This window comes from Megalops cyprinoides, chromosome 11 (assembly GCF_013368585.1).
Source record: "Megalops cyprinoides isolate fMegCyp1 chromosome 11, fMegCyp1.pri, whole genome shotgun sequence".
Lineage (NCBI taxonomy): Eukaryota > Metazoa > Chordata > Actinopteri > Elopiformes > Megalopidae > Megalops > Megalops cyprinoides.
The window spans coordinates 11,166,144-11,190,468 of NC_050593.1; the positions used below are offsets into that span (position 1 = coordinate 11,166,144).

Here is a 24,325-nt window from a genome sequence, read left to right on the forward strand (position 1 = left end):
AATGCATTATGATCACAGTATTGTAGAAGTAACAATCGAATCAGTGATGTTCAGCAAACATTAGCAAAATTGTTTGTTGAAATGATACTCATTTCAAGTCATTTGTGCAAATGTGTGTGTGTGTGTGTGTGTATGTGTGATGGATAGGGACCAAACTACTCCACTGTGTATGCACAGTGCTTCAGGTCCAGACATTTTGGCGTTGAGGGCCCAGCTGACTGCTGTCCATCTGTAGCTGACTGTGTGTGGTTATGTGCGTCAAGCACGGCACAGTGGTTTCAGCGATCAGTCCCCGAACGCCGCTCTACGCGGTCACCGCACGGCTGGCTGGGCAGCGCAGCATGATTGGCCGAGGGCCGCTGGGCACGGCCGTGCGGTTGGTCGGGCACGGCGGGGCGCGGCTGACAGAGGAGGCCGCGAGAGCTGACTGCGCAGACGAGCTGCGCGATGGAGCCTCCCACTGCGTCAGCGGCAGCCAGCAGCTCCTCCCTCGGCACACAGGCAGTCCCTGGGGGGGGGGGGAGAGAGAGATGATGTCACTGCTCACCTGCTGGGCTTCAACACTGTGAATACTCTCATCGGAGTCAGCTGAGTTCAGCCACACCACATGAACTCTTTGCCCTCTGCCCTTTATTCTCAGATCATACCACTCCTGAAATAACGCCAGACTCAACGAACCCCTCTTATCTGGATGTGTACCCCATAAACCCCCCTCTATTCCGACCACACACCTACAGTGCCTGTGCACTGCTGGAGCTAACCTTAGAGTCTCCTCCATCACTTACAATAACAGCGACCCCCACCACCTTTAACCAGTCCTCACCCATGTTATAAACCTAACCATCATCAATAATGGTGCCCTGGTCTGCGTACAATTTGTGAGCCCAGCTTTCAGAACCGAAAATAAAAAAAAAATAGAAAATTCTATTCTTTTTAAAGGTTCCTTTAAGTGATGTTTTAATGCTACACTCACAATATACACTCACAATATGCATATCAATGTAAAGGCTAATTTACAATTGATACAAATCTACAGTACAGAGGTATACAGTTGACAACACACTGGTCAGAACATACACAAAACAAGCAATCACCTATCTGGACAAGCGCAACATCGATATCTGCTTGCTTGTATAAATTCATGTCTATGTGATCCTTTGCTGTGTGAACACACAGACAGACAAACAGACAGACAGACACACACACACACACACACACACACGCACACACACACACACACACCTGTGTGTCTATAGACAGAAAGAGCATTCTTCAGCCGCTGCACCAAGTCAAACAGTTGCTCCTCCTCCTCCTCAAATATTTCCGATTGGTCCAGGTGGCCCTTCCCATGATGGTTCTCCTGTTTTAGCAACCCGCCTTGATGTGGCTCTGCCTCCTTCACCGCCTCATGGGGGCTGTGTTCATGCCCTGACCTGTGCTGGGGTTCAGTAGCCACCAGAGGGCGCTGTCCTGGTACTATGGCTCCACTGTTCGCATTCTCACAGTTCCTGGAGGTCTGTGTTCCCAGCTCCCGGTGCTTTGGTGTTGGTGATGTCACCTCCTCCTGACTCACCCCTCCGGGTGCTGACGCCCTCCGCTCCTCCAGAGGGGATTCCCCCTGCTGGCAGTCATCAACCACTTCCTTCCTCTGAGGCTCTGAGGTTTCGGTGTCACCGGCGTCCCCGTCATTCTCTTTCCCAATCAAAGCTTGCGAAGGTGGGACATCTGACAGAGCATTCTGAGAAAGCGGTGACAGATTAATAAGACAAAAAAAACCTGAATAAACATGCCAAATCATATTATATTACAAGGGCAATTTAAACATTGCCCTTGTAATATAATATAATATAATATAATATAATATAAGGCCTAAGAGCCCATGTGATGGTTGGGTACTGGGTTGATTTCCTTACCTGCACCAGCTCCCGCGCTCGGCCCAGCTCCTCCTGCAGGTTTTCGTTGTGCTGGCTCAGGACCTCAATGGTGGCCTCCAGCTGGCAGCACTTGTTTTCCAGTGACGAATGCTCTGATTGGGCAGCAGCTCTCCACACCTGGAACTGCTTCTCCAGCTGCCTGTGGGTCATGGCATTCACAGGTCAGTGCCACACGTGTCCTGTTTCCATATACGTAGGCGAGTTATTTCCCTACACCAGTCACACCTGGACCGTACATATTACACACATTTACATTTACATTTATTTATTTAGCAGACGCTTTTATCCAAAGCGACTTACAAAAGTGCATACAGTAAGTATAGCGACAGTACGGGGACAGGATGTGTACAGTTCCACAATGAGACAGTTCTCAGCTGAGAGCAAGGTCTGTTTGAGGACACAGTACTATTAGATTTGTACAATTACAGCCTATAGGGCAACTAATATGATACACTTTCAAACGGCGAACTTCAACAACTTCAAACGGCGCAATGAGCGTCAGGGTAAAGGCGGCAACAAGAAACAATTTAAAAAGCACAGCAATTTACGACAGCACTGACACACACAGACACACACGAACACATTCGAGTGCCCTCCTTTCCTGTCTCTGTCCCAAACACAATTAAGCACACACACAGTGACTCACAGTATTTGTCCTTCTTTATCAATCTCAGGAGACAGATCTTTCAGCAGACACACTGGTAGGACCCATACTCACCACTTGTCTCTCTGCAGATCCCTCATGAGCATTTGTGTCTGAGTCAGGTCCTTCTTGAGAAGTGACGTTTTCCTCTGAAGGACAAACAAAAGGAAGGTGAATTATCTCACACTGCGATTTTGATGTATTTAATAAGCACCATCATCTCAGTGCTGCGCAGCTGTGCTCTGTACTGGGCATCTGCTAAGAGAGGCAGCAGGTGTTAAGGCTTCAGTCAGACTAACCTGGGACTGCAGCGTTCTGCCCGTTTGCAAGGCCTTAGACTCCAGCCTCGGCGATGAGGGCGTGGCCTTGGATTCCGATGTGACCTGAGAAGGCGTGGCCTGTGTCTGATGGGGTGTGGTCTGTGTCTGAGGAGGCGTGGCCTGTGACAACAGCATCGGTGCTGGGTCGCCAGAAAGCCTAATAAAAAAAGACAATTTCTGAATGACACTTACAAGGCTTATTTAAAAAAGACTGGTATTGCTATAACCTTTTGTGAAAATGCATTTTTCTTCCGATTTCTCGTTCCAGTCCTAACAACCCACTATGATAACATAACAATTGTCCTGGAACACTAGACACGATCCTCCTTCTCCTCAACAATCTGCGCACTCGTGCAGTAGTACAGGGTGAGGCAAATGTAATCCTCCAATACACCTGCCCTCCAGTGCAGCTATTTTTCACACAAAATGTCCCCCCACTACACTACAGTGAATAGGCACAAGTCCATTGACGTCATCTAAGCAACTCACAGCTGCAGAGTGCTGAGAGCGGTGTGATGCAGAAGACAGCCGAGCTCAAGTTCTCAAGATGGGCTTTAGCTGAGTGTTAGGCCCCCGCCCACTTCTCTGGATGCTGTGCCACTGTGGTGTTACCAAGCCTAGTCACACACCCCAAACACACACACACACACACCCACACACACACCTGTGCAGGGTTCCAGCAGGTAGCTCTGTGCAGAGAGCGCTCCTCCTCTCCGCCTCCCTCCTGGCAAAGCGCCTCCTCAGCAGGTTGTGTCTTGCGCTGTGCGCCAACGATGCCAGCGACTCTCTGAACGATGGCTGGGGAACAGCAACACACGCTGATCTCATTCCTCCCACACAGCACACGGTCCTGTTACCCCCTCACATGCAATACACAAGCGTTAACCCCTCACACACAACACACAGCCCTGTTTCTTCCTCACACGCAATACACAAGCGTTAACCCCTCACACACAACACACAGCCCTGTTTCTTCCTCACACGCTCTACACAAGCGTTAACCCCTCTCACACAACACACAGCCCTGTTTCTTCCTCACATGCAATGCACAACCCTGTTAACCCCTCACACACAACACACAACCCTGTTTCTTCCTCACACGCAATACACAAGCGTTAACCCCTCACACACAACACACAGCCCTGTTTCTTCCTCACACGCTCTACACAAGTGTTAACCCCTCACACACAACACACAGCCCTGTTTCTTCCTCACACGCAGCACACAACCCTGTTACCCCCTCACACGCAATACACAAGCGTTAACCCCTCACACACAACACATAACCCTGTTTCTTCCTCACACAGAACACACAGCCATGTTACTCCCTCACATGCAACACACAACCCTGTTACTCCCTCACACGCAACACACAACCCTGTTACTCCCTCACACGCAATACACAACCCTGTTAACCCCTCACACACAACACACAACCCTGTTTCTTCCTCACACGCAGCACACAACCCTGTTACCCCCTCACACGCAATACACAAGCGTTAACCCCTCACACACAACACATAACCCTGTTACTCCCTCACACACAACACACAACCCTGTTACCCTCACAGACAACACACAACCCTGTTACTCCCTCACACACAACACACAACTCTGTTACCCCCTCATACGCAATACCCACTCCTGTTACCTCCTCACACACAACCCTGTTACCCCTTCACACATAACACCCGTATCAGTTCAGACTGGATTCATGGCCATAATTAGTGGCACCTTTACACTGCCTGATGCAATAACAGCCCTTCTATATTTATTTACAGGCAGCCAGGTATTAGGCTGCTAGTGCTATTGTTCTCCAAAGAGAACAAAGAGAGAATAGACTTTTTTAATGTTGCTTCCAGCAATTTTGGTGTCATGTTAAAATAGTGAGTCCAGTTTACCTAGCTTGGGCAGCCAGGGTCTGCCTGTGTCCATATGTTAGCCTGTGCATACTGACCATCAAAGTCTTCCTAGCATGCAACAGACTGCCTCCAACTCACACCTCTAGTGTGTGAGTACATGCATGTGTGCGCGTACCTGGGTGCAGTGCTCCATCACCGGGTGGGACGGCTTGTGCTTCCTGCTGCGCCTCTGGGTCAGGAAGCACGTCTGACACAGGTGCAGGTTCAGGCACTTGAGGCAGCGATACCTGGAGACAGGAAGGTGCTGTGTTGTTTACTGGAGAGCTTAAACACCACACACACTCACTCCTCAGTTCTTTTTTTTCTTTGTTCACTCACTCCTCATCTCATTGACTCACTCATTCACACACCCACACACACATGCGCACAGACACACTGACCTGAGACCAGTGATGGGGAAGGCCTTGCAGACGTGGCAGCGGACCCGGTGGACCACAGCTTCGCTGGCAGAGATCCTGTAGAGGGTGGACAGCCAGAGCAGCAGCCGTGGCTCCGACTGCAACCAGCTGATGAAGTGCTGCTCTGACACGCCTGCGCTTAGCACCTGGGAGAGCGACACACACCTGTTACCTTTCTCAAACCAGGACACAGGCACCTGTGGGGTGCAGAGAAGTGTGGGTACCCCTGCAGGGGTTTGGTGTGGGTTTAGGGGTGGGACCTACCCCCTGAAAGCAGGTTCTCGCAGCGCTCTCCACCTGGCCAAACACGTGACTCTCCTGGACCACCGCAGGTACCTGTAGAAACACAGGCAGCTGAGTCACACCGCACATCCGGCTATATGCAACCTGTCTACCCTCTAACACCTACCTACCACCTCTCTCTCCGTCATTTACCTGTCCTAGTTACTTGTCTGTGCTCTCTGAGGTAATGGAACACCTACAGTATCTGCTCCCTCTCTCTGTCATTTACCTATCCTATTTACTTGTGTGTGCGCTCATAATTAAAGGAACATCTACCTGCTACCGCAGTGTCTCTCTGTCATCTACCTCTCATGGCTACCTCTCCACTCCTTCAAATGATGGAACACCTACCTGCTACCTCACTCTCTGTCATTTACCTGTCCTAGCTACCAGCCTGTACTCAAGTAATTGAGGAGCGAGGCTTCATGAACCCCAACATGGGTGGAGTGATCAACACAGAATCAATGAATCACAGATTTGAACCAATCACAGTGTGCTGTGGAGAGCCAATGTTCATGCTTGACAGCACTTTGTAGCTCCGCCCATCAACGGGTATATAAAGCCTCTCTGTCCCATCACTAGCTCTCTCTTACCTGGCTCAGGTGATCCAGCAGTGTCCTCAGGCCACTCCGGGTCACAGTGCCGCTCTCCCTGCCCTGCCGTCCGCTGCAGCTTTCAGCCAGGCGGAACAGAGCTGCCACACAGAAAGCATGCATGCAACGGACAAGACAAGATAAGACAGTGTTTTTGTGTGTTCTATGCAGAAATGTGGTTTAAATCTAAAACCTTACTGATCCACAGCAGTAAGAGTCTTCAAAAAGCAGTTTTTAATTTAGAAGTCTCACTCATGCTGATACACTCATACTGTGGTAGCCATGTCACATCAGCCATCAAGGAAGTGTCATGCACCAGTCAGACAAGAAAAAAGGCTTCCATCCTTGGTTGGGCTCAAACGATTAATTTTTTGGTTAACAGCCAAGCACGCTGACGTGGCAAACACACCTTGCGATGGAGGGCTATATCCCAATGTGCTACAGGGTGCATTTGAAGATGAAAATAAGAAAATAAGTTGTTCCACAGACAGATAGGCCAGTGACCTCTGGCAACGACTGCCGTTTTTTCCGCACAAGCGACATTACCTTGCAAGAACACAAGGAACAGAGGCTTGTTTTCAGCTGCCAAAGCTGATTCCTCTCTCAAGCAACCAACTTTGCATTAAAAATGCAAGTTCTCCTCTCTAAGCAGTGTTTGTCAAGTTGGGAAAATCTTGTGAAATTGTCAACGTAGCGAGGAAACACTGACGTTTCCGCAGCGCCCTCTTCATGCTTTGTCAAAATTGCAGGTCCATGTCAAAGCTTTACGCTGCAGTTGCTCACCATCATTCGTGGCCCCAAATGTAAGAGCTCACCAAAACTGGGCGCCGTGGCTTAGTTGGTTAAAGTGCCTGTCTAGTAAACAGGAGATCCTGGGTTCGAATCCCAGCGGTGCCTTTGTGGTTCCTCTGCTTTTCTTTCATCAAAAATCAGCTAGCACCTCATGCTTTCTCCCCTGACTCAAAGGAGAACCATGAAGTCTGCTGAAGACAGCACCATGTGGTGGTAAGGCTTCGCCAGTCCCGAAATGGCCTGAGTTTCTGATACCAGGTGTTGTGTCATACATTCTTGTTTGCAGCAACAAGCGCTTTTTGCTCCGGAGAAGAAATTCTTTCCACCGGTTAAGGCAATGTGGTGATGAACCGGACGTAGTCGGCCAACCCAAAACGGGTTTCCTGAACCCTCACAACAGTTGAATGAGGTGTCCACAGCTTCATTATGTGGAGTCGAGCGTCAATTGTTATCCAGGGCTGTGCGTGACCGGTGGACTTCCCTGCCTTCTGCTAAGCGGAAAAGTCAAGGATACAGAGAAAAGGTTGCTGTTCCTGGGTGGGCTCCAACCACAGACCATTGGCTTAACAGCCAAATGTGCCACAGAGACCTCGCCAGAGAAGACTGCATCCGACTGCACAAAGCAATGTGTTTGCACTTGGCAGCTGACAGTAAGAGGTACCAGAGACAGAGGTCAGTGACCTCTGGCAACAACTGCCGTCTGCTACAGAAACCAAGCAGCCCGGCTAGCTCAGTCGGTAGAGCATGAGACTCTTAATCTCAGGGTCATGGGTTCGAGCCCCACGTTGGGCGCTGCTTTTCCGCACAAGCGACGTTACCTTGCAAGAACACAAGGAACAGAGGCTTGTTTTCAGCTGCCAAAGCTGATTCCTCTCTCAAGCAGCCAACTTTGCATTAAAAATGCAAGTTCTCCTCTCTAAGCAGTGTTTGTCAAGTTGGGAAAATCTTGTGAAATTGTCAACGTAGCGAGGAAACACTGACGTTTCCGCAGCGCCCTCTTCATGCTTTGTCAAAATTGCAGGTCCATGTCAAAGCTTTACGCTGCAGTTGCTCACCATCATTCGTGGCCCCAAATGTAAGAGCTAGCCAAAACAGGGCGCCGTGGCTTAGTTGGTTAAAGTGCCTGTCTAGTAAACAGGAGATCCTGGGTTCGAATCCCAGCGGTGCCTTTGTGGTTCCTCTGCTTTTCTCTCATCAACGATCAGCTAGCACCTCATGCTTTCTCCCCGGACTCAAAGGAGAACCATGAAGTCTGCTGAAGACAGCACCATGTGGTGGTAAGGCTTCGCCAGTCCCGAAATGGTCTGAGTTTCTAATACCAGGTGTTGTGTCAGACTTTCTTGTTTGCAGCAACAAGCGCTTTTTGCTGCGAAGAAGAAATTCTTTCCACCGGTTCAGGCAATGTGGTGATGAACCAGACGTAGTCGGCCAACCCAAAACAGGTTTCCTGAACCCTCACGACAGTTGAATGAGGTGTCCACAGCTTCATTATGTGGAGTCGAGCATCAATTGTTATCCAGGGCTGTGCGTGACCGGTGGACTTCCCTGCCTTCTGCTAAGCGGAAAAGTCAAGGATACAGAGAAAAGGTTGCTGTCCCTGGGTGGGTTCCAACCACAGACCATTAGCTTAACAGCCAATTGCACCACAGAGACCTCGCCAGAGAAGACTGCATCTGACTGCACAAAGCAATGTGTTTGCACTTGGCAGCTGACAGTAAGAGGTACCAGAGACAGAGGTCAGTGACCTCTGGCAACAACTGCCATTCTGCTACAGAAACCAAGCAGCCCGGCTAGCTCAGTCGGTAGAGCATGAGACTCTTAATCTCAGGGTCGTGGGTTCGAGCCCCACGTTGGGCGCTGCTTTTCCGCACAAGCGACATTACCTTGCAAGAACACAAGGAACAGAGGCTTGTTTTCAGCTGCCAAAGCTGATTCCTCTCTCAAGCAACCAACTTTGCATTAAAAATGCAAGTTCTCCTCTCTAAGCAGTGTTTGTCAAGTTGGGAAAATCTTGTGAAATTGTCAACGTAGCGAGGAAACACTGACGTTTCCGCAGCGCCCTCTTCATGCTTTGTCAAAATTGCAGGTCCATGTCAAAGCTTTACGCTGCAGTTGCTCACCATCATTCGTGGCCCCAAATGTAAGAGCTAGCCAAAACAGGGCGCCGTGGCTTAGTTGGTTAAAGTGCCTGTCTAGTAAACAGGAGATCCTGGGTTCGAATCCCAGCGGTGCCTTTGTGGTTCCTCTGCTTTTCTTTCATCAACAATCAGCTAGCACCTCATGCTTTCTCCCCTGACTCAAAGGAGAACCATGAAGTCTGCTGAAGACAGCACCATGTGGTGGTAAGGCTTCGCCAGTCCCGAAATGGCCTGAGTTTCTGATACCAGGTGTTGTGTCAGACATTCTTGTTTGCAGCAACAAGCGCTTTTTGCTGCGGAGAAGAAATTCTTTCCACCGGTTAAGGCAATGTGGTGATGAACCGGACGTAGTCGGCCAACCCAAAACGGGTTTCCTGAACCCTCACAACAGTTGAATGAGGTGTCCACAGCTTCATTATGTGGAGTCGAGCGTCAATTGTTATCCAGGGCTGTGCGTGACCGGTGGACTTCCCTGCCTTCTGCTAAGCGGAAAAGTCAAGGATACAGAGAAAAAGGTTGCTGTCCCTGGGTGGGCTCCAACCACAGACCATTGGCTTAACAGCCAATGTGCCACAGAGACCTCGCCAGAGAAGACTGCATCCTGACTGCACAAAGCAATGTGTTTGCACTTGGCAGCTGACAGTAAGAGGTACCAGAGACAGAGGTCAGTGACCTCTGGCAACAACTGCCGTCTGCTACAGAAACCAAGCAGCCCGGCTAGCTCAGTCGGTAGAGCATGAGACTCTTAATCTCAGGGTCGTGGGTTCGAGCCCCACGTTGGGCGCTGCTTTTCCGCACAAGCGACATTACCTTGCAAGAACACAAGGAACAGAGGCTTGTTTTCAGCTGCCAAAGCTGATTCCTCTCTCAAGCAACTAACTTTGCATTAAAAATGCAAGTTCTCCTCTCTAAGCAGTGTTTGTCAAGTTGGGAAAATCTTGTGAAATTGTCAACGTAGCGAGGAAACACTGACGTTTCCGCAGCGCCCTCTTCATGCTTTGTCAAAATTGCAGGTCCATGTCAAAGCTTTACGCTGCAGTTGCTCACCATCATTTGTGGCCCCAAATGTAAGAGCTAGCCAAAACAGGGCGCCATGGCTTAGTTGGTTAAAGTGCCTGTCTAGTAAACAGGAGATCCTGGGTTCGAATCCCAGCGGTGCCTTTGTGGTTCCTCTGCTTTTCTCTCATCAACGATCAGCTAGCACCTCATGCTTTCTCCCCGGACTCAAAGGAGAACCATGAAGTCTGCTGAAGACAGCACCATGTGGTGGTAAGGCTTCGCCAGTCCCGAAATGGCCCGAGTTTCTGATACCAGGTGTTGTGTCAGACTTTCTTGTTTGCAGCAACAAGCGCTTTTTGCTGCGAAGAAGAAATTCTTTCCACCGGTTCAGGCAATGTGGTGATGAACCAGACGTAGTCGGCCAACCCAAAACAGGTTTCCTGAACCCTCACGACAGTTGAATGAGGTGTCCACAGCTTCATTATGTGGAGTCGAGCGTCAATTGTTATCCAGGGCTGTGCGTGACCGGTGGACTTCCCTGCCTTCTGCTAAGCGGAAAAGTCAAGGATACAGAGAAAAAGGTTGCTGTTCCTGGGTGGGCTCCAACCACAGACCATTGGCTTAACAGCCAAATGTGCCACAGAGACCTCGCCAGAGAAGACTGCATCCGACTGCACAAAGCAATGTGTTTGCACTTGGCAGCTGACAGTAAGAGGTACCAGAGACAGAGGTACAGTGACCTCTGGCAACAACTGCCGTCTGCTACAGAAACCAAGCAGCCCGGCTAGCTCAGTCGGTAGAGCATGAGACTCTTAATCTCAGGGTCGTGGGTTCGAGCCCCACGTTGGGCGCTGCTTTTCCGCACAAGCGACATTACCTTGCAAGAACACAAGGAACAGAGGCTTGTTTTCAGCTGCCAAAGCTGATTCCTCTCTCAAGCAACCAACTTTGCATTAAAAATGCAAGTTCTCCTCTCTAAGCAGTGTTTGTCAAGTTGGGAAAATCTTGTGAAATTGTCAACGTAGCGAGGAAACACTGACGTTTCCGCAGCGCCCTCTTCATGCTTTGTCAAAATTGCAGGTCCATGTCAAAGCTTTACGCTGCAGTTGCTCACCATCATTCGTGGCCCCAAATGTAAGAGCTAGCCAAAACAGGGCGCCGTGGCTTAGTTGGTTAAAGTGCCTGTCTAGTAAACAGGAGATCCTGGGTTCGAATCCCAGCGGTGCCTTTGTGGTTCCTCTGCTTTTCTTTCATCAACAATCAGCTAGCACCTCATGCTTTCTCCCCTGACTCAAAGGAGAACCATGAAGTCTGCTGAAGACAGCACCATGTGGTGGTAAGGCTTCGCCTAGTCCCGAAATGGTCCTGAGTTTCTGATACCAGGTGTTGTGTCAGACATTCTTGTTTGCAGCAACAAGCGCTTTTTGCTGCGGAGAAGAAATTCTTTCCACCGGTTCAGGCAATGTGGTGATGAACCGGACGTAGTCGGCCAACCCAAAACGGGTTTCCTGAACCCTCACGACAGTTGAATGAGGTGTCCACAGCTTCATTATGTGGAGTCGAGCGTCAATTGTTATCCAGGGCTGTGCGTGACCGGTGGACTTCCCTGCCTTCTGCTAAGCGGAAAAGTCAAGGATACAGAGAAAAAGGTTGCTGTTCCCTGGGTGGGCTCCAACCACAGACCATTGGCTTAACAGCCAATGTGCCACAGAGACCTCGCCAGAGAAGACTGCATCCTGACTGCACAAAGCAATGTGTTTGCACTTGGCAGCTGACAGTAAGAGGTACCAGAGACAGAGGTACAGTGACCTCTGGCAACAACTGCCGTCTGCTACGAGAAACCAAGCAGCCCGGCTAGCTCAGTCGGTAGAGCATGAGACTCTTAATCTCAGGGTCGTGGGTTCGAGCCCCACGTTGGGCGCTGCTTTTCCGCACAAGCGACATTACCTTGCAAGAACACAAGGAACAGAGGCTTGTTTTCAGCTGCCAAAGCTGATTCCTCTCTCAAGCAACCAACTTTGCATTAAAAATGCAAGTTCTCCTCTCTAAGCAGTGTTTGTCAAGTTGGGAAAATCTTGTGAAATTGTCAACGTAGCGAGGAAACACTGACGTTTCCGCAGCGCCCTCTTCATGCTTTGTCAAAATTGCAGGTCCATGTCAAAGCTTTACGCTGCAGTTGCTCACCATCATTAGTGGCCCCAAATGTAAGAGCTAGCCAAAACAGGGCGCTGTGGCTTAGTTGGTTAAAGTGCCTGTCTAGTAAACAGGAGATCCTGGGTTCGAATCCCAGCGGTGCCTTTGTGGTTCCTCTGCTTTTCTTTCATCAACAATCAGCTAGCACCTCATGCTTTCTCCCCTGACTCAAAGGAGAACCATGAAGTCTGCTGAAGACAGCACCATGTGGTGGTAAGGCTTCGCTAGTCCCTGAAATGGTCTGAGTTTCTGATACCAGGTGTTGTGTCAGACATTCTTGTTTGCAGCAACAAGCGCTTTTTGCTGCGAAGAAGAAATTCTTTCCACCGGTTCAGGCAATGTGGTGATGAACCGGACGTAGTCGGCCAACCCAAAACGGGTTTCCTGAACCCTCACGACAGTTGAATGAGGTGTCCACAGCTTCATTATGTGGAGTCGAGCATCAATTGTTATCCAGGGCTGTGCGTGACCGGTGGACTTCCCTGCCTTCTGCTAAGCGGAAAAGTCAAGGATACAGAGAAAAAGGTTGCTGTCCCCTGGGTGGGCTCCAACCACAGACCATTAGCTTAACAGCCAATTGCAGCCACAGAGACCTCGCCAGAGAAGACTGCATCTGACTGCACAAAGCAATGTGTTTGCACTTGGCAGCTGACAGTAAGAGGTACCAGAGACAGAGGACAGTGACCTCTGGCAACAACTGCCGTCTGCTAGAGAAACCAAGCAGCCCGGCTAGCTCAGTCGGTAGAGCATGAGACTCTTAATCTCAGGGTCGTGGGTTCGAGCCCCACGTTGGGCGCTGCTTTTCCGCACAAGCGACATTACCTTGCAAGAACACAAGGAACAGAGGCTTGTTTTCAGCTGCCAAAGCTGATTCCTCTCTCAAGCAACCAACTTTGCATTAAAAATGCAAGTTCTCCTCTCTAAGCAGTGTTTGTCAAGTTGGGAAAATCTTGTGAAATTGTCAACGTAGCGAGGAAACACTGACGTTTCCGCAGCGCCCTCTTCATGCTTTGTCAAAATTGCAGGTCCATGTCAAAGCTTTACGCTGCAGTTGCTCACCATCATTCGTGGCCCCAAATGTAAGAGCTAGCCAAAACAGGGCGCCGTGGCTTAGTTGGTTAAAGTGCCTGTCTAGTAAACAGGAGATCCTGGGTTCGAATCCCAGCGGTGCCTTTGTGGTTCCTCTGCTTTTCTTTCATCAACAATCAGCTAGCACCTCATGCTTTCTCCCCTGACTCAAAGGAGAACCATGAAGTCTGCTGAAGACAGCACCATGTGGTGGTAAGGCTTCGCCAGTCCCGAAATGGCCTGAGTTTCTGAAACCAGGTGTTGTGTCAGACATTCTTGTTTGCAGCAACAAGCACTTTTTGCTGCGGAGAAGAAATTCTTTCCACCGGTTAAGGCAATGTGGTGATGAACCGGACGTAGTCGGCCAACCCAAAACGGGTTTCCTGAAACCTGGCAACAGTTGAATGAGGTGTCCACAGCTTCATTATGTGGAGTCGAGCGTCAATTGTTATCCAGGGCTGTGCGTGACCGGTGGACTTCCCTGCCTTCTGCTAAGCGGAAAAGTCAAGGATACAGAGAAAAAGGTTGCTGCCCCTGGGTGGGCTCCAACCACAGACCATTGGCTTAACAGCCAATTGCGCCACAGAGACCTCGCCAGAGAAGACTGCATCTGACTGCACAAAGCAATGTGTTTGCACTTGGCAGCTGACAGTAAGAGGTACCAGAGACAGAGGACAGTGACCTCTGGCAACAACTGCCGTCTGCTAGAGAAACCAAGCAGCCCGGCTAGCTCAGTCGGTAGAGCATGAGACTCTTAATCTCAGGGTCGTGGGTTCGAGCCCCACGTTGGGCGCTGCTTTTCCGCACAAGCGACATTACCTTGCAAGAACACAAGGAACAGAGGCTTGTTTTCAGCTGCCAAAGCTGATTCCTCTCTCAAGCAACCAACTTTGCATTAAAAATGCAAGTTCTCCTCTCTAAGCAGTGTTTGTCAAGTTGGGAAAATCTTGTGAAATTGTCAACGTAGCGAGGAAACACTGACGTTTCCGCAGCGCCCTCTTCATGCTTTGTCAAAATTGCAGGTCCATGTCAAAGCTTTACGCTGCAGTTGCTCACCATCATTCGTGGCCCCAAATGTAAGAGCTAGCCAAAACAGGGCGCCTGTGGCTTAGTTGGTTAAAGTGCCTGTCTAGTAAACAGGAGATCCTGGGTTCGAATCCCAGCGGTGCCTTTGTGGTTCCTCTGCTTTTCTTTCATCAACAATCAGCTAGCACCTCATGCTTTCTCCCCTGACTCAAAGGAGAACCATGAAGTCTGCTGAAGACAGCACCATGTGGTGGTAAGGCTTCGCTAGTCCCTGAAATGGTCTGAGTTTCTAATACCAGGTGTTGTGTCAGACATTTCTTGTTTGCAGCAACAAGCGCTTTTTGCTGCGGAAGAAGAAATTCTTTCCACCGGTTCAGGCAATGTGGTGATGAACCGGACGTAGTCGGCCAACCCAAAACAGGGTTTCCTGAACCCTCACGACAGTTGAATGAGGTGTCCACAGCTTCATTATGTGGAGTCGAGCGTCAATTGTTATCCAGGGCTGTGCGTGACCGGTGGACTTCCCTGCCTTCTGCTAAGCGGAAAAGTCAAGGATACAGAGAAAAAGGTTGCTGCCCCTGGGTGGGCTCCAACCACAGACCATTGGCTTAACAGCCAATTGCGCCACAGAGACCTCGCCAGAGAAGACTGCATCTGACTGCACAAAGCAATGTGTTTGCACTTGGCAGCTGACAGTAAGAGGTACCAGAGACAGAGGTACAGTGACCTCTGGCAACAACTGCCGTCTGCTACAGAAACCAAGCAGCCCGGCTAGCTCAGTCGGTAGAGCATGAGACTCTTAATCTCAGGGTCGTGGGTTCGAGCCCCACGTTGGGCGCTGCTTTTCCGCACAAGCGACATTACCTTGCAAGAACACAAGGAACAGAGGCTTGTTTTCAGCTGCCAAAGCTGATTCCTCTCTCAAGCAACCAACTTTGCATTAAAAATGCAAGTTCTCCTCTCTAAGCAGTGTTTGTCAAGTTGGGAAAATCTTGTGAAATTGTCAACGTAGCGAGGAAACACTGACGTTTCCGCAGCGCCCTCTTCATGCTTTGTCAAAATTGCAGGTCCATGTCAAAGCTTTACGCTGCAGTTGCTCACCATCATTCGTGGCCCCAAATGTAAGAGCTAGCCAAAACAGGGCGCCGTGGCTTAGTTGGTTAAAGTGCCTGTCTAGTAAACAGGAGATCCTGGGTTCGAATCCCAGCGGTGCCTTTGTGGTTCCTCTGCTTTCTCTTCATCAACGAATCAGCTAGCACCTCATGCTTTCTCCCCTGACTCAAAGGAGAACCATGAAGTCTGCTGAAGACAGCACCATGTGGTGGTAAGGCTTCGCTAGTCCCGAAATGGCCTGAGTTTCTGAATACCAGGTGTTGTGTCAGACATTCTTGTTTGCAGCAACAAGCGCTTTTTGCTGCGGAAGAAGAAATTCTTTCCACCGGTTCAGGCAATGTGGTGATGAACCGGACGTAGTCGGCCAACCCAAAACAGGTTTCCTGAACCCTCACGACAGTTGAATGAGGTGTCCACAGCTTCATTATGTGGAGTCGAGCATCAATTGTTATCCAGGGCTGTGCGTGACCGGTGGACTTCCCTGCCTTCTGCTAAGCGGAAAAGTCAAGGATACAGAGAAAAGGTTGCTGTCCCTGGGTGGGTTCCAACCACAGACCATTAGCTTAACAGCCAATTGCACCACAGAGACCTCGCCAGAGAAGACTGCATCTGACTGCACAAAGCAATGTGTTTGCACTTGGCAGCTGACAGTAAGAGGTACCAGAGACAGAGGTCAGTGACCTCTGGCAACAACTGCCGTCTGCTACAGAAACCAAGCAGCCCGGCTAGCTCAGTCGGTAGAGCATGAGACTCTTAATCTCAGGGTCGTGGGTTCGAGCCCCACGTTGGGCGCTGCTTTTCCGCACAAGCGACATTACCTTGCAAGAACACAAGGAACAGAGGCTTGTTTTCAGCTGCCAAAGCTGATTCCTCTCTCAAGCAACCAACTTTGCATTAAAAATGCAAGTTCTCCTCTCTAAGCAGTGTTTGTCAAGTTGGGAAAATCTTGTGAAATTGTCAACGTAGCGAGGAAACACTGACGTTTCCGCAGCGCCCTCTTCATGCTTTGTCAAAATTGCAGGTCCATGTCAAAGCTTTACGCTGCAGTTGCTCACCATCATTCGTGGCCCCAAATGTAAGAGCTAGCCAAAACAGGGCGCCGTGGCTTAGTTGGTTAAAGTGCCTGTCTAGTAAACAGGAGATCCTGGGTTCGAATCCCAGCGGTGCCTTTGTGGTTCCTCTGCTTTTCTTTCATCAAAAATCAGCTAGCACCTCATGCTTTCTCCCCTGACTCAAAGGAGAACCATGAAGTCTGCTGAAGACAGCACCATGTGGTGGTAAGGCTTCGCCAGTCCCGAAATGGTCTGAGTTTCTGATACCAGGTGTTGTGTCAGACATTCTTGTTTGCAGCAACAAGCGCTTTTTGCTGCGGAGAAGAAATTCTTTCCACCGGTTCAGGCAATGTGGTGATGAACCGGACGTAGTCGGCCAACCCAAAACGGGTTTCCTGAACCCTCACGACAGTTGAATGAGGTGTCCACAGCTTCATTATGTGGAGTCGAGCGTCAATTGTTATCCAGGGCTGTGCGTGACCGGTGGACTTCCCTGCCTTCTGCTAAGCGGAAAAGTCAAGGATACAGAGAAAAAGGTTGCTGCCCCTGGGTGGGCTCCAACCACAGACCATTGGCTTAACAGCCAATTGCGCCACAGAGACCTCGCCAGAGAAGACTGCATCTGACTGCACAAAGCAATGTGTTTGCACTTGGCAGCTGACAGTAAGAGGTACCAGAGACAGAGGTACAGTGACCTCTGGCAACAACTGCCGTCTGCTAGAGAAACCAAGCAGCCCGGCTAGCTCAGTCGGTAGAGCATGAGACTCTTAATCTCAGGGTCGTGGGTTCGAGCCCCACGTTGGGCGCTGCTTTTCCGCACAAGCGACATTACCTTGCAAGAACACAAGGAACAGAGGCTTGTTTTCAGCTGCCAAAGCTGATTCCTCTCTCAAGCAACCAACTTTGCATTAAAAATGCAAGTTCTCCTCTCTAAGCAGTGTTTGTCAAGTTGGGAAAATCTTGTGAAATTGTCAACGTAGCGAGGAAACACTGACGTTTCCGCAGCGCCCTCTTCATGCTTTGTCAAAATTGCAGGTCCATGTCAAAGCTTTACGCTGCAGTTGCTCACCATCATTCGTGGCCCCAAATGTAAGAGCTAGCCAAAACAGGGCGCCGTGGCTTAGTTGGTTAAAGTGCCTGTCTAGTAAACAGGAGATCCTGGGTTCGAATCCCAGCGGTGCCTTTGTGGTTCCTCTGCTTTTCTTTCATCAAAAATCAGCTAGCACCTCATGCTTTCTCCCCTGACTCAAAGGAGAACCATGAAGTCTGCTGAAGACAGCACCATGTGGTGGTAAGGCTTCGCCTAGTCCCGAAATGGCCTGAGTTTCTGATACCAGGTGTTGTGTCATACATTCTTGTTTGCAGCAACAAGCGCTTTTTGCTGCGGAGAAGAAATTCTTTCCACCGGTTAAGGCAATGTGGTGATGAACCGGACGTAGTCGGCCAACCCAAAACGGGTTTCCTGAACCCTCACAACAGTTGAATGAGGTGTCCACAGCTTCATTATGTGGAGTCGAGCGTCAATTGTTATCCAGGGCTGTGCGTGACCGGTGGACTTCCCTGCCTTCTGCTAAGCGGAAAAGTCAAGGATACAGAGAAAAAGGTTGCTGTCCCTGGGTGGGCTCCAACCACAGACCATTAGGCTTAACAGCCAATGTGCCACAGAGACCTCGCCAGAGAAGACTGCATCCGACTGCACAAAGCAATGTGTTTGCACTTGGCAGCTGACAGTAAGAGGTACCAGAGACAGAGGTCAGTGACCTCTGGCAACAACTGCCGTCTGCTACAGAAACCAAGCAGCCCGGCTAGCTCAGTCGGTAGAGCATGAGACTCTTAATCTCAGGGTCGTGGGTTCGAGCCCCACGTTGGGCGCTGCTTTTCCGCACAAGCGACATTACCTTGCAAGAACACAAGGAACAGAGGCTTGTTTTCAGCTGCCAAAGCTGATTCCTCTCTCAAGCAACCAACTTTGCATTAAAAATGCAAGTTCTCCTCTCTAAGCAGTGTTTGTCAAGTTGGGAAAATCTTGTGAAATTGTCAACGTAGCGAGGAAACACTGACGTTTCCGCAGCGCCCTCTTCATGCTTTGTCAAAATTGCAGGTCCATGTCAAAGCTTTACGCTGCAGTTGCTCACCATCATTCGTGGCCCCAAATGTAAGAGCTAGCCAAAACAGGGCGCCTGTGGCTTAGTTGGTTAAAGTGCCTGTCTAGTAAACAGGAGATCCTGGGTTCGAATCCCAGCGGTGCCTTTGTGGTTCCTCTGCTTTTCTTTCATCAACAATCAGCTAGCACCTCATGCTTTCTCCCCTGACTCAAAGGAGAACCATGAAGTCTGCTGAAGACAGCACCATGTGGTGGTAAGGCTTCGCCTAGTCCCGAAATGGTCCTGAGTTTCTGATACCAGGTGTTGTGTCAGACATTCTTGTTTGCAGCAACAAGCACTTTTTGCTGCGGAGAAGAAATTCTTTCCACCGGTTAAGGCAATGTGGTGATGAACCGGACGTAGTCGGCCAACCCAAAACGGGTTTCCTGAAACCTGGCAACAGTTGAATGAGGTGTCCACAGCTTCATTATGTGGAGTCGAGCGTCAATTGTTATCCAGGGCTGTGCGTGACCGGTGGACTTCCCTGCCTTCTGCTAAGCGGAAAAGTCAAGGATACAGAGAAAAGGTTGCTTTCCCTGGGTGGGCTCCAACCACAGACCACTGGCTTAACAGCCAATTGCATCACAGAGACCTCCCAGAGAAGACTGCATCTGACTGCACAAAGCAATGTGTTTGCACTTGGCAGCTGACAGTAAGAGGTACCAGAGACAGAGGTCAGTGACCTCTGGCAACAACTGCCGTCTGCTACAGAAACCAAGCAGCCCGGCTAGCTCAGTCGGTAGAGCATGAGACTCTTAATCTCAGGGTCGTGGGTTCGAGCCCCACGTTGGGCGCTGCTTTTCCGCACAAGCGACATTACCTTGCAAGAACACAAGGAACAGAGGCTTGTTTTCAGCTGCCAAAGCTGATTCCTCTCTCAAGCAACCAACTTTGCATTAAAAATGCAAGTTCTCCTCTCTAAGCAGTGTTTGTCAAGTTGGGAAAATCTTGTGAAATTGTCAACGTAGCGAGGAAACACTGACGTTTCCGCAGCGCCCTCTTCATGCTTTGTCAAAATTGCAGGTCCATGTCAAAGCTTTACGCTGCAGTTGCTCACCATCATTCGTGGCCCCAAATGTAAGAGCTAGCCAAAACAGGGCGCTGTGGCTTAGTTGGTTAAAGTGCCTGTCTAGTAAACAGGAGATCCTGGGTTCGAATCCCAGCGGTGCCTTTGTGGTTCCTCTGCTTTTCTTTCATCAACAATCAGCTAGCACCTCATGCTTTCTCCCCTGACTCAAAGGAGAACCATGAAGTCTGCTGAAGACAGCACCATGTGGTGGTAAGGCTTCGCCAGTCCCGAAATGGCCTGAGTTTCTGAAACCAGGTGTTGTGTCATACATTCTTGTTTGCAGCAACAAGCGCTTTTTGCTGCGGAGAAGAAATTCTTTCCACCGGTTAAGGCAATGTGGTGATGAACCGGACGTAGTCGGCCAACCCAAAACGGGTTTCCTGAACCCTCACAACAGTTGAATGAGGTGTCCACAGCTTCATTATGTGGAGTCGAGCGTCAATTGTTATCCAGGGCTGTGCGTGACCGGTGGACTTCCCTGCCTTCTGCTAAGCGGAAAAGTCAAGGATACAGAGAAAAGGTTGCTGTCCCTGGGTGGGCTCCAACCACAGACCATTGGCTTAACAGCCAAATGTGCCACAGAGACCTCGCCAGAGAAGACTGCATCCGACTGCACAAAGCAATGTGTTTGCACTTGGCAGCTGACAGTAAGAGGTACCAGAGACAGAGGTCAGTGACCTCTGGCAACAACTGCCGTCTGCTACAGAAACCAAGCAGCCCGGCTAGCTCAGTCGGTAGAGCATGAGACTCTTAATCTCAGGGTCGTGGGTTCGAGCCCCACGTTGGGCGCTGCTTTTCCACAAAGATTATGACCAACATAAGAGTGTGTGGATTATTAAACTGTTTCATTAAAATGTGTTTAAAATTGAATTTCTTCTCATTACATAGTATTTGTAAAAAGTTAAAGTTTTCAGTAGGCTGGGAGGATATCTGCATTCCTACAGTGCTACAAGCTTCTGTCAGTCTAAGCAAAACTCAATTTCAGTGGCACAATGTCTCTGTGGTCTGAAGATCAATGTACCTGTGTGTTCAGAAGCGACAGCGCTCAACCCACCTGTGTGTTTAGCATAAAGAGTGTCTCCTGACAGGGCAATCAGCGCTGCTTCCACTGACTGTAGTGAGACAAAGCCCGTCTGCTCCCTTGAAGAAGTCGGAAAAGAAGAAACTCAAACATCCAGTTATTAACACGGCAAACTGTGGTTAGTGAGTGCATCTATGGGACGACACCTGGAGCGTGCATTGTGCACAGAAAAGTGCATTTCACACAGAGTCTGAAAAAAAGTTTTGTAAATACGCTTTCTCTATTTAAGCCTGTTTTATAAGAATGTAAGAAGTTCAATGATCACAACAGGCTATTCTGTCCAAAAAGGCTGACCATTCTATCTATAGTTTAGAGTGTATCTACCTGTGCCATGCCTGGTCTTGAGGACTCCAAAGATCTCTGTCTCCACTACAAATCTTAGTAAACTATTCCAGACATTAAAAAGTCCCGAGATGAAAAATATTTCCTAAAGTCATTGCAATATTTACCTCACTGTACCTTACTAATTTCCACCTGTGTCCTCTTGTTCTGTTGCCAGAACTAATCTTGAATGTGTTTTACAAATCCCTTTTCAAAGCGTAACAACCTCAGTCAAATCCCCCTTAGTCTCACTTAGCCTTCATTAACTTCATTGCTTTGTTATGTTCGATACCTGGAGCCAGTCTGCGCAGTCAGTCTGCGCAGAGCCCCCTCACCTGTCGAACAGCTTGAAGAGAAGTCTGGTGGTCTGTTCCGCTGCTCCAGGCAGCAGCTGCCCCGGAAGCTCTCTGGAAACACGCTCGAAAATCTGCTGCAGGCTCCGCCCCACATCTGCCTCGGTAACCCTGCCTCCACGGTCTGCGGTGGCTCCCAGGGACCGCAGGGCGGGGCCAAACGCACACACTGTGACTGTGTGCACTGGAGGAGACAAAGCATGCTACATTAAACTACATATGTTTTAGGGCCCACCCTTACACCAGGGGCTTATACATCTTACGTTTTTATATAATATCCATTTATAGAGTTTGATATTAGCTTAGGCAATTCAGGGTAAGCCTTTTGCTCAAGGGTGCAACAGCTGTGCCCCATCTGGGAATTGAACCTGCAACCTTGGTGCTACAAGCCTAACTTCTTAACAATACAAATGACTGAAACTCAGAAAGACACAAAAACTCAGACCATAGTCACTGAAGTGAGAAACACTGTTGGCCCCATGTGACTGTTGCTGCTGCTCACGGTTTGTGTTACAGTGACAGTTCACATCCCATGAGTACTCTCTCCGGTCCAGAATGCAGTGCACTCACTCTGGCAGAGTTTCTGCAGGGATCGGAGCTTGAAGGCGGCACGGTACACAGCAGGCCTCACCTCATTCAGGCCTTCTGCATGCATGATACAGAACACGTTACTGACATACTTACGGGAGCTGTCTTAGTCATCACGAAAATATCTTAAAACATACCGGACCACCTATTTCATTTAAAAATACAGTTCTTCCAAAATGCTCTTTAAGCAGCTATAAATCGAATTTAAGACATTTTGTTTGCATTTACATATAAAAGACATATTACATCATATAATGAAATCAACATTTATATGAAATGTAAAAACAGGCAGTCCGAAGTTTATAGCCTACATCCAACGTGTTTGTGTGTGGCACTGAAGTCACTGCCATCGTCACTGCCAACATTAAACAAATAAAATTAGGTGAATTAATAACAAGTTTCCTTACCTATTTCGTCAAGATCCATGAATTGCATTATCCGAAGAGGGCACAGTTATTTACAATTAATAATCCTCATCTGTGACTCACGTTCTCAGTATGTGGGACTTCATGAAGGCGGGTCCTGCAGAAAATTCCGCACATTTAGAAAACAGCAACATCATTGTTATGCAATACTGACGTACAATAAACTGTCTAAATGTATGCATATTATTTGTAGTTCGCTGGCTATATGCTACATTGATACTGCCAAAATATTGATAAAATAGAGACTAAGCGACACGCATTTGCTCCTGCCGTTAGTGCAATTGGTAGTGTAGAAAGGATGGCAGCATGCATATTTAATGATAAAATACGTGTAATCTAAAATATGTTTACACTGTTTAATTGATTTTTATGACTGTATCCCGTCGGGTATTCTAGGAGTTTACGCCTCTGAACTGTATCAACACCGACGTCGTGTCGTTTCCAAGACAACGACACGCATTATGTGTTTTGATTGGACAAAGGACAGGAACTGGAAATCCCGTTCGAAACGCTCTGCGAGGGAAATGCAGACCCTGCGCTGGATATTTTGGAAGCTGGCCTTATAGCTATAGTAACTAGCTGTCTATTCACTGTCATTATCAGAGCCCACCCTTGTGTAGTGTAGTAGGGGTATGTTTAAATGTGTAGAAATGTAAAAAAAAAAAAAAAAAAAAAAGACAAATTAGCTCGCAGGCTACTTGATTAGCAAGTGACCAGAGAAGTATCCCGCGAACTGTGCGGAAGAGGTGAGTTCCATCTTGTCTGCAATACAGTCGCCTGCTGGCGCCGTCGATCTCACTCGTGTCAGGTGTCTCTGCACCATCAGGCTAGTTGGCAAACAAGCTAATTTAGATAGCTAGCCTTCTTGTGATAATACAAAATGCATACTTGTAGGAACTGGCGACGAGTCAAAGTGGTACGTAATGGTACCAAATGCGTTCTGTAATTCGTAATCGATTTTAAGATTTAATAGCATAGATACAGATACGCAGAAGAGTGATATGTGCAGTAAGTAAATAGAACCAGATATACAGTAGCTATTTTCGCGCATCCCACAGTCACTCAACATGTACACGAGCTATAAACTCGCCAGCTACTTTATATATATATTTTTAGGCGTTGCTTCGAGTGCGCCTAACTATATAGCAAGATTAGATCAATAACCCGTATCTTCATGGAGATCTTTAATTGTTGTCTTTTTCAAACTATGTAATTTCTGTGAATAATATGCAAACTCCATCTCGAGTATTATGGACAGTCTTGTGCCATACCCCGTTGGTTATAAACTTGCAATCAGAACAGCATAACATAATATGCCTCTTGCGTCCTGGTAAGAGCGACAGCCTGTTTACAGTTGAATCCCTCGCCGGTGCTCGGCAGGTGTGCAGCCGGAGTGTAAATAGATCTGAAACCCAATAGCACGCAGGGTGCGCGCTCCGCCTAGCCTCTGTAACCATCATTTCTCATTTAAAACCACAGCATTACAAAGTTCATCTGTAGTTTGGGCATAGTTTGTTGACAGGAAATGTGTGAAGTCATTTAAGATCTCAACACTCACCCTCTCGGTTTCACGCCGTCCACGCGTGGTTTTCCTTGTGCCACCCCCGCGGAGGACCTCTCTCGCGTGCGGTGTCAGTCGCCTTGACCTCACGCATCCTGGCTGCCCCATTCTTAAGTTACCGTGCGTTAATTATTAATCTTCACAAAATTAATTTAGTCTAACAAGTGCAAATGACGAGCTATGGTTAAATATAGTAACGATGACTCGAAGTTAGCCAGGGCAGTTAGGTGATTCTCAATTCAACATATATACAATACAACGATACAACTCTGTTGTTTTTTTCCATTTGTGCAGAGGTTTTCGTCGCGGG

General features: G+C 48.8%; 1 protein-coding gene and 26 non-coding genes across 27 annotated transcripts; 26 read left to right on the forward strand and 1 right to left on the reverse strand.

The window, feature by feature from the left end:
* Window positions 1-278: 278 nt before the first annotated feature.
* dytn (dystrotelin) lies at window positions 279-22,502 on the reverse strand. The gene is made up of 14 exons (XM_036540782.1): window positions 22,437-22,502; window positions 22,012-22,086; window positions 21,424-21,625; window positions 20,741-20,826; window positions 6,093-6,193; window positions 5,482-5,553; window positions 5,200-5,363; window positions 4,935-5,046; window positions 3,562-3,695; window positions 2,877-3,054; window positions 2,653-2,726; window positions 1,914-2,073; window positions 1,243-1,738; window positions 279-508 (listed from the first exon to the last, which is right to left on the reverse strand). Exons 1-14 carry the CDS (start codon window positions 22,462-22,464, stop codon window positions 279-281), a joined length of 2,112 nt encoding a protein of 703 aa, XP_036396675.1. The 5' UTR covers window positions 22,465-22,502.
* trnat-agu lies at window positions 6,916-6,989 on the forward strand. Its single transcript has one exon. It is a non-coding gene; the product is annotated as a tRNA-Thr (tRNA).
* trnak-cuu lies at window positions 7,604-7,676 on the forward strand. Its single transcript has one exon. It is a non-coding gene; the product is annotated as a tRNA-Lys (tRNA).
* trnat-agu lies at window positions 7,980-8,053 on the forward strand. Its single transcript has one exon. It is a non-coding gene; the product is annotated as a tRNA-Thr (tRNA).
* Window positions 8,669-8,741, forward strand: trnak-cuu. The gene has a single exon. It is a non-coding gene; the product is annotated as a tRNA-Lys (tRNA).
* trnat-agu lies at window positions 9,045-9,118 on the forward strand. The gene has a single exon. It is a non-coding gene; the product is annotated as a tRNA-Thr (tRNA).
* On the forward strand, window positions 9,734-9,806 carry trnak-cuu. Its single transcript has one exon. It is a non-coding gene; the product is annotated as a tRNA-Lys (tRNA).
* On the forward strand, window positions 10,110-10,183 carry trnat-agu. The gene has a single exon. It is a non-coding gene; the product is annotated as a tRNA-Thr (tRNA).
* trnak-cuu lies at window positions 10,800-10,872 on the forward strand. The gene has a single exon. It is a non-coding gene; the product is annotated as a tRNA-Lys (tRNA).
* trnat-agu lies at window positions 11,176-11,249 on the forward strand. The gene has a single exon. It is a non-coding gene; the product is annotated as a tRNA-Thr (tRNA).
* trnak-cuu lies at window positions 11,870-11,942 on the forward strand. The gene has a single exon. It is a non-coding gene; the product is annotated as a tRNA-Lys (tRNA).
* trnat-agu lies at window positions 12,246-12,319 on the forward strand. Its single transcript has one exon. It is a non-coding gene; the product is annotated as a tRNA-Thr (tRNA).
* trnak-cuu lies at window positions 12,938-13,010 on the forward strand. The gene has a single exon. It is a non-coding gene; the product is annotated as a tRNA-Lys (tRNA).
* Window positions 13,314-13,387, forward strand: trnat-agu. Its single transcript has one exon. It is a non-coding gene; the product is annotated as a tRNA-Thr (tRNA).
* On the forward strand, window positions 14,003-14,075 carry trnak-cuu. The gene has a single exon. It is a non-coding gene; the product is annotated as a tRNA-Lys (tRNA).
* trnat-agu lies at window positions 14,379-14,453 on the forward strand. Its single transcript has one exon. It is a non-coding gene; the product is annotated as a tRNA-Thr (tRNA).
* trnak-cuu lies at window positions 15,074-15,146 on the forward strand. Its single transcript has one exon. It is a non-coding gene; the product is annotated as a tRNA-Lys (tRNA).
* trnat-agu lies at window positions 15,450-15,523 on the forward strand. Its single transcript has one exon. It is a non-coding gene; the product is annotated as a tRNA-Thr (tRNA).
* Window positions 16,141-16,213, forward strand: trnak-cuu. Its single transcript has one exon. It is a non-coding gene; the product is annotated as a tRNA-Lys (tRNA).
* Window positions 16,517-16,590, forward strand: trnat-agu. Its single transcript has one exon. It is a non-coding gene; the product is annotated as a tRNA-Thr (tRNA).
* On the forward strand, window positions 17,207-17,279 carry trnak-cuu. Its single transcript has one exon. It is a non-coding gene; the product is annotated as a tRNA-Lys (tRNA).
* trnat-agu lies at window positions 17,583-17,656 on the forward strand. Its single transcript has one exon. It is a non-coding gene; the product is annotated as a tRNA-Thr (tRNA).
* Window positions 18,273-18,345, forward strand: trnak-cuu. The gene has a single exon. It is a non-coding gene; the product is annotated as a tRNA-Lys (tRNA).
* On the forward strand, window positions 18,649-18,723 carry trnat-agu. Its single transcript has one exon. It is a non-coding gene; the product is annotated as a tRNA-Thr (tRNA).
* trnak-cuu lies at window positions 19,339-19,411 on the forward strand. The gene has a single exon. It is a non-coding gene; the product is annotated as a tRNA-Lys (tRNA).
* On the forward strand, window positions 19,715-19,788 carry trnat-agu. The gene has a single exon. It is a non-coding gene; the product is annotated as a tRNA-Thr (tRNA).
* Window positions 20,403-20,475, forward strand: trnak-cuu. Its single transcript has one exon. It is a non-coding gene; the product is annotated as a tRNA-Lys (tRNA).
* Window positions 22,503-24,325: the final 1,823 nt, after the last annotated feature.

What these genes read in the sequence shown, in the direction of transcription:
- dytn (XM_036540782.1), bottom strand. Translation starts at nt 22,464, where the DNA reads ATGCAATTCATGGATCTTGACGAAATAG. An exon ending in CATGGATCTTGACGAAATAG is followed by an intron (nt 22,087 to 22,436) that starts GTAAGGAAACTT and finishes TCATGCATGCAG; the next exon opens with AAGGCCTGAATGAGGTGAGG. An exon ending in TTCTGTCTATAGACACACAG is followed by an intron (nt 509 to 1,242) that starts GTGTGTGTGTGT and finishes CCCCCCCCCCAG; the next exon opens with GGACTGCCTGTGTGCCGAGG.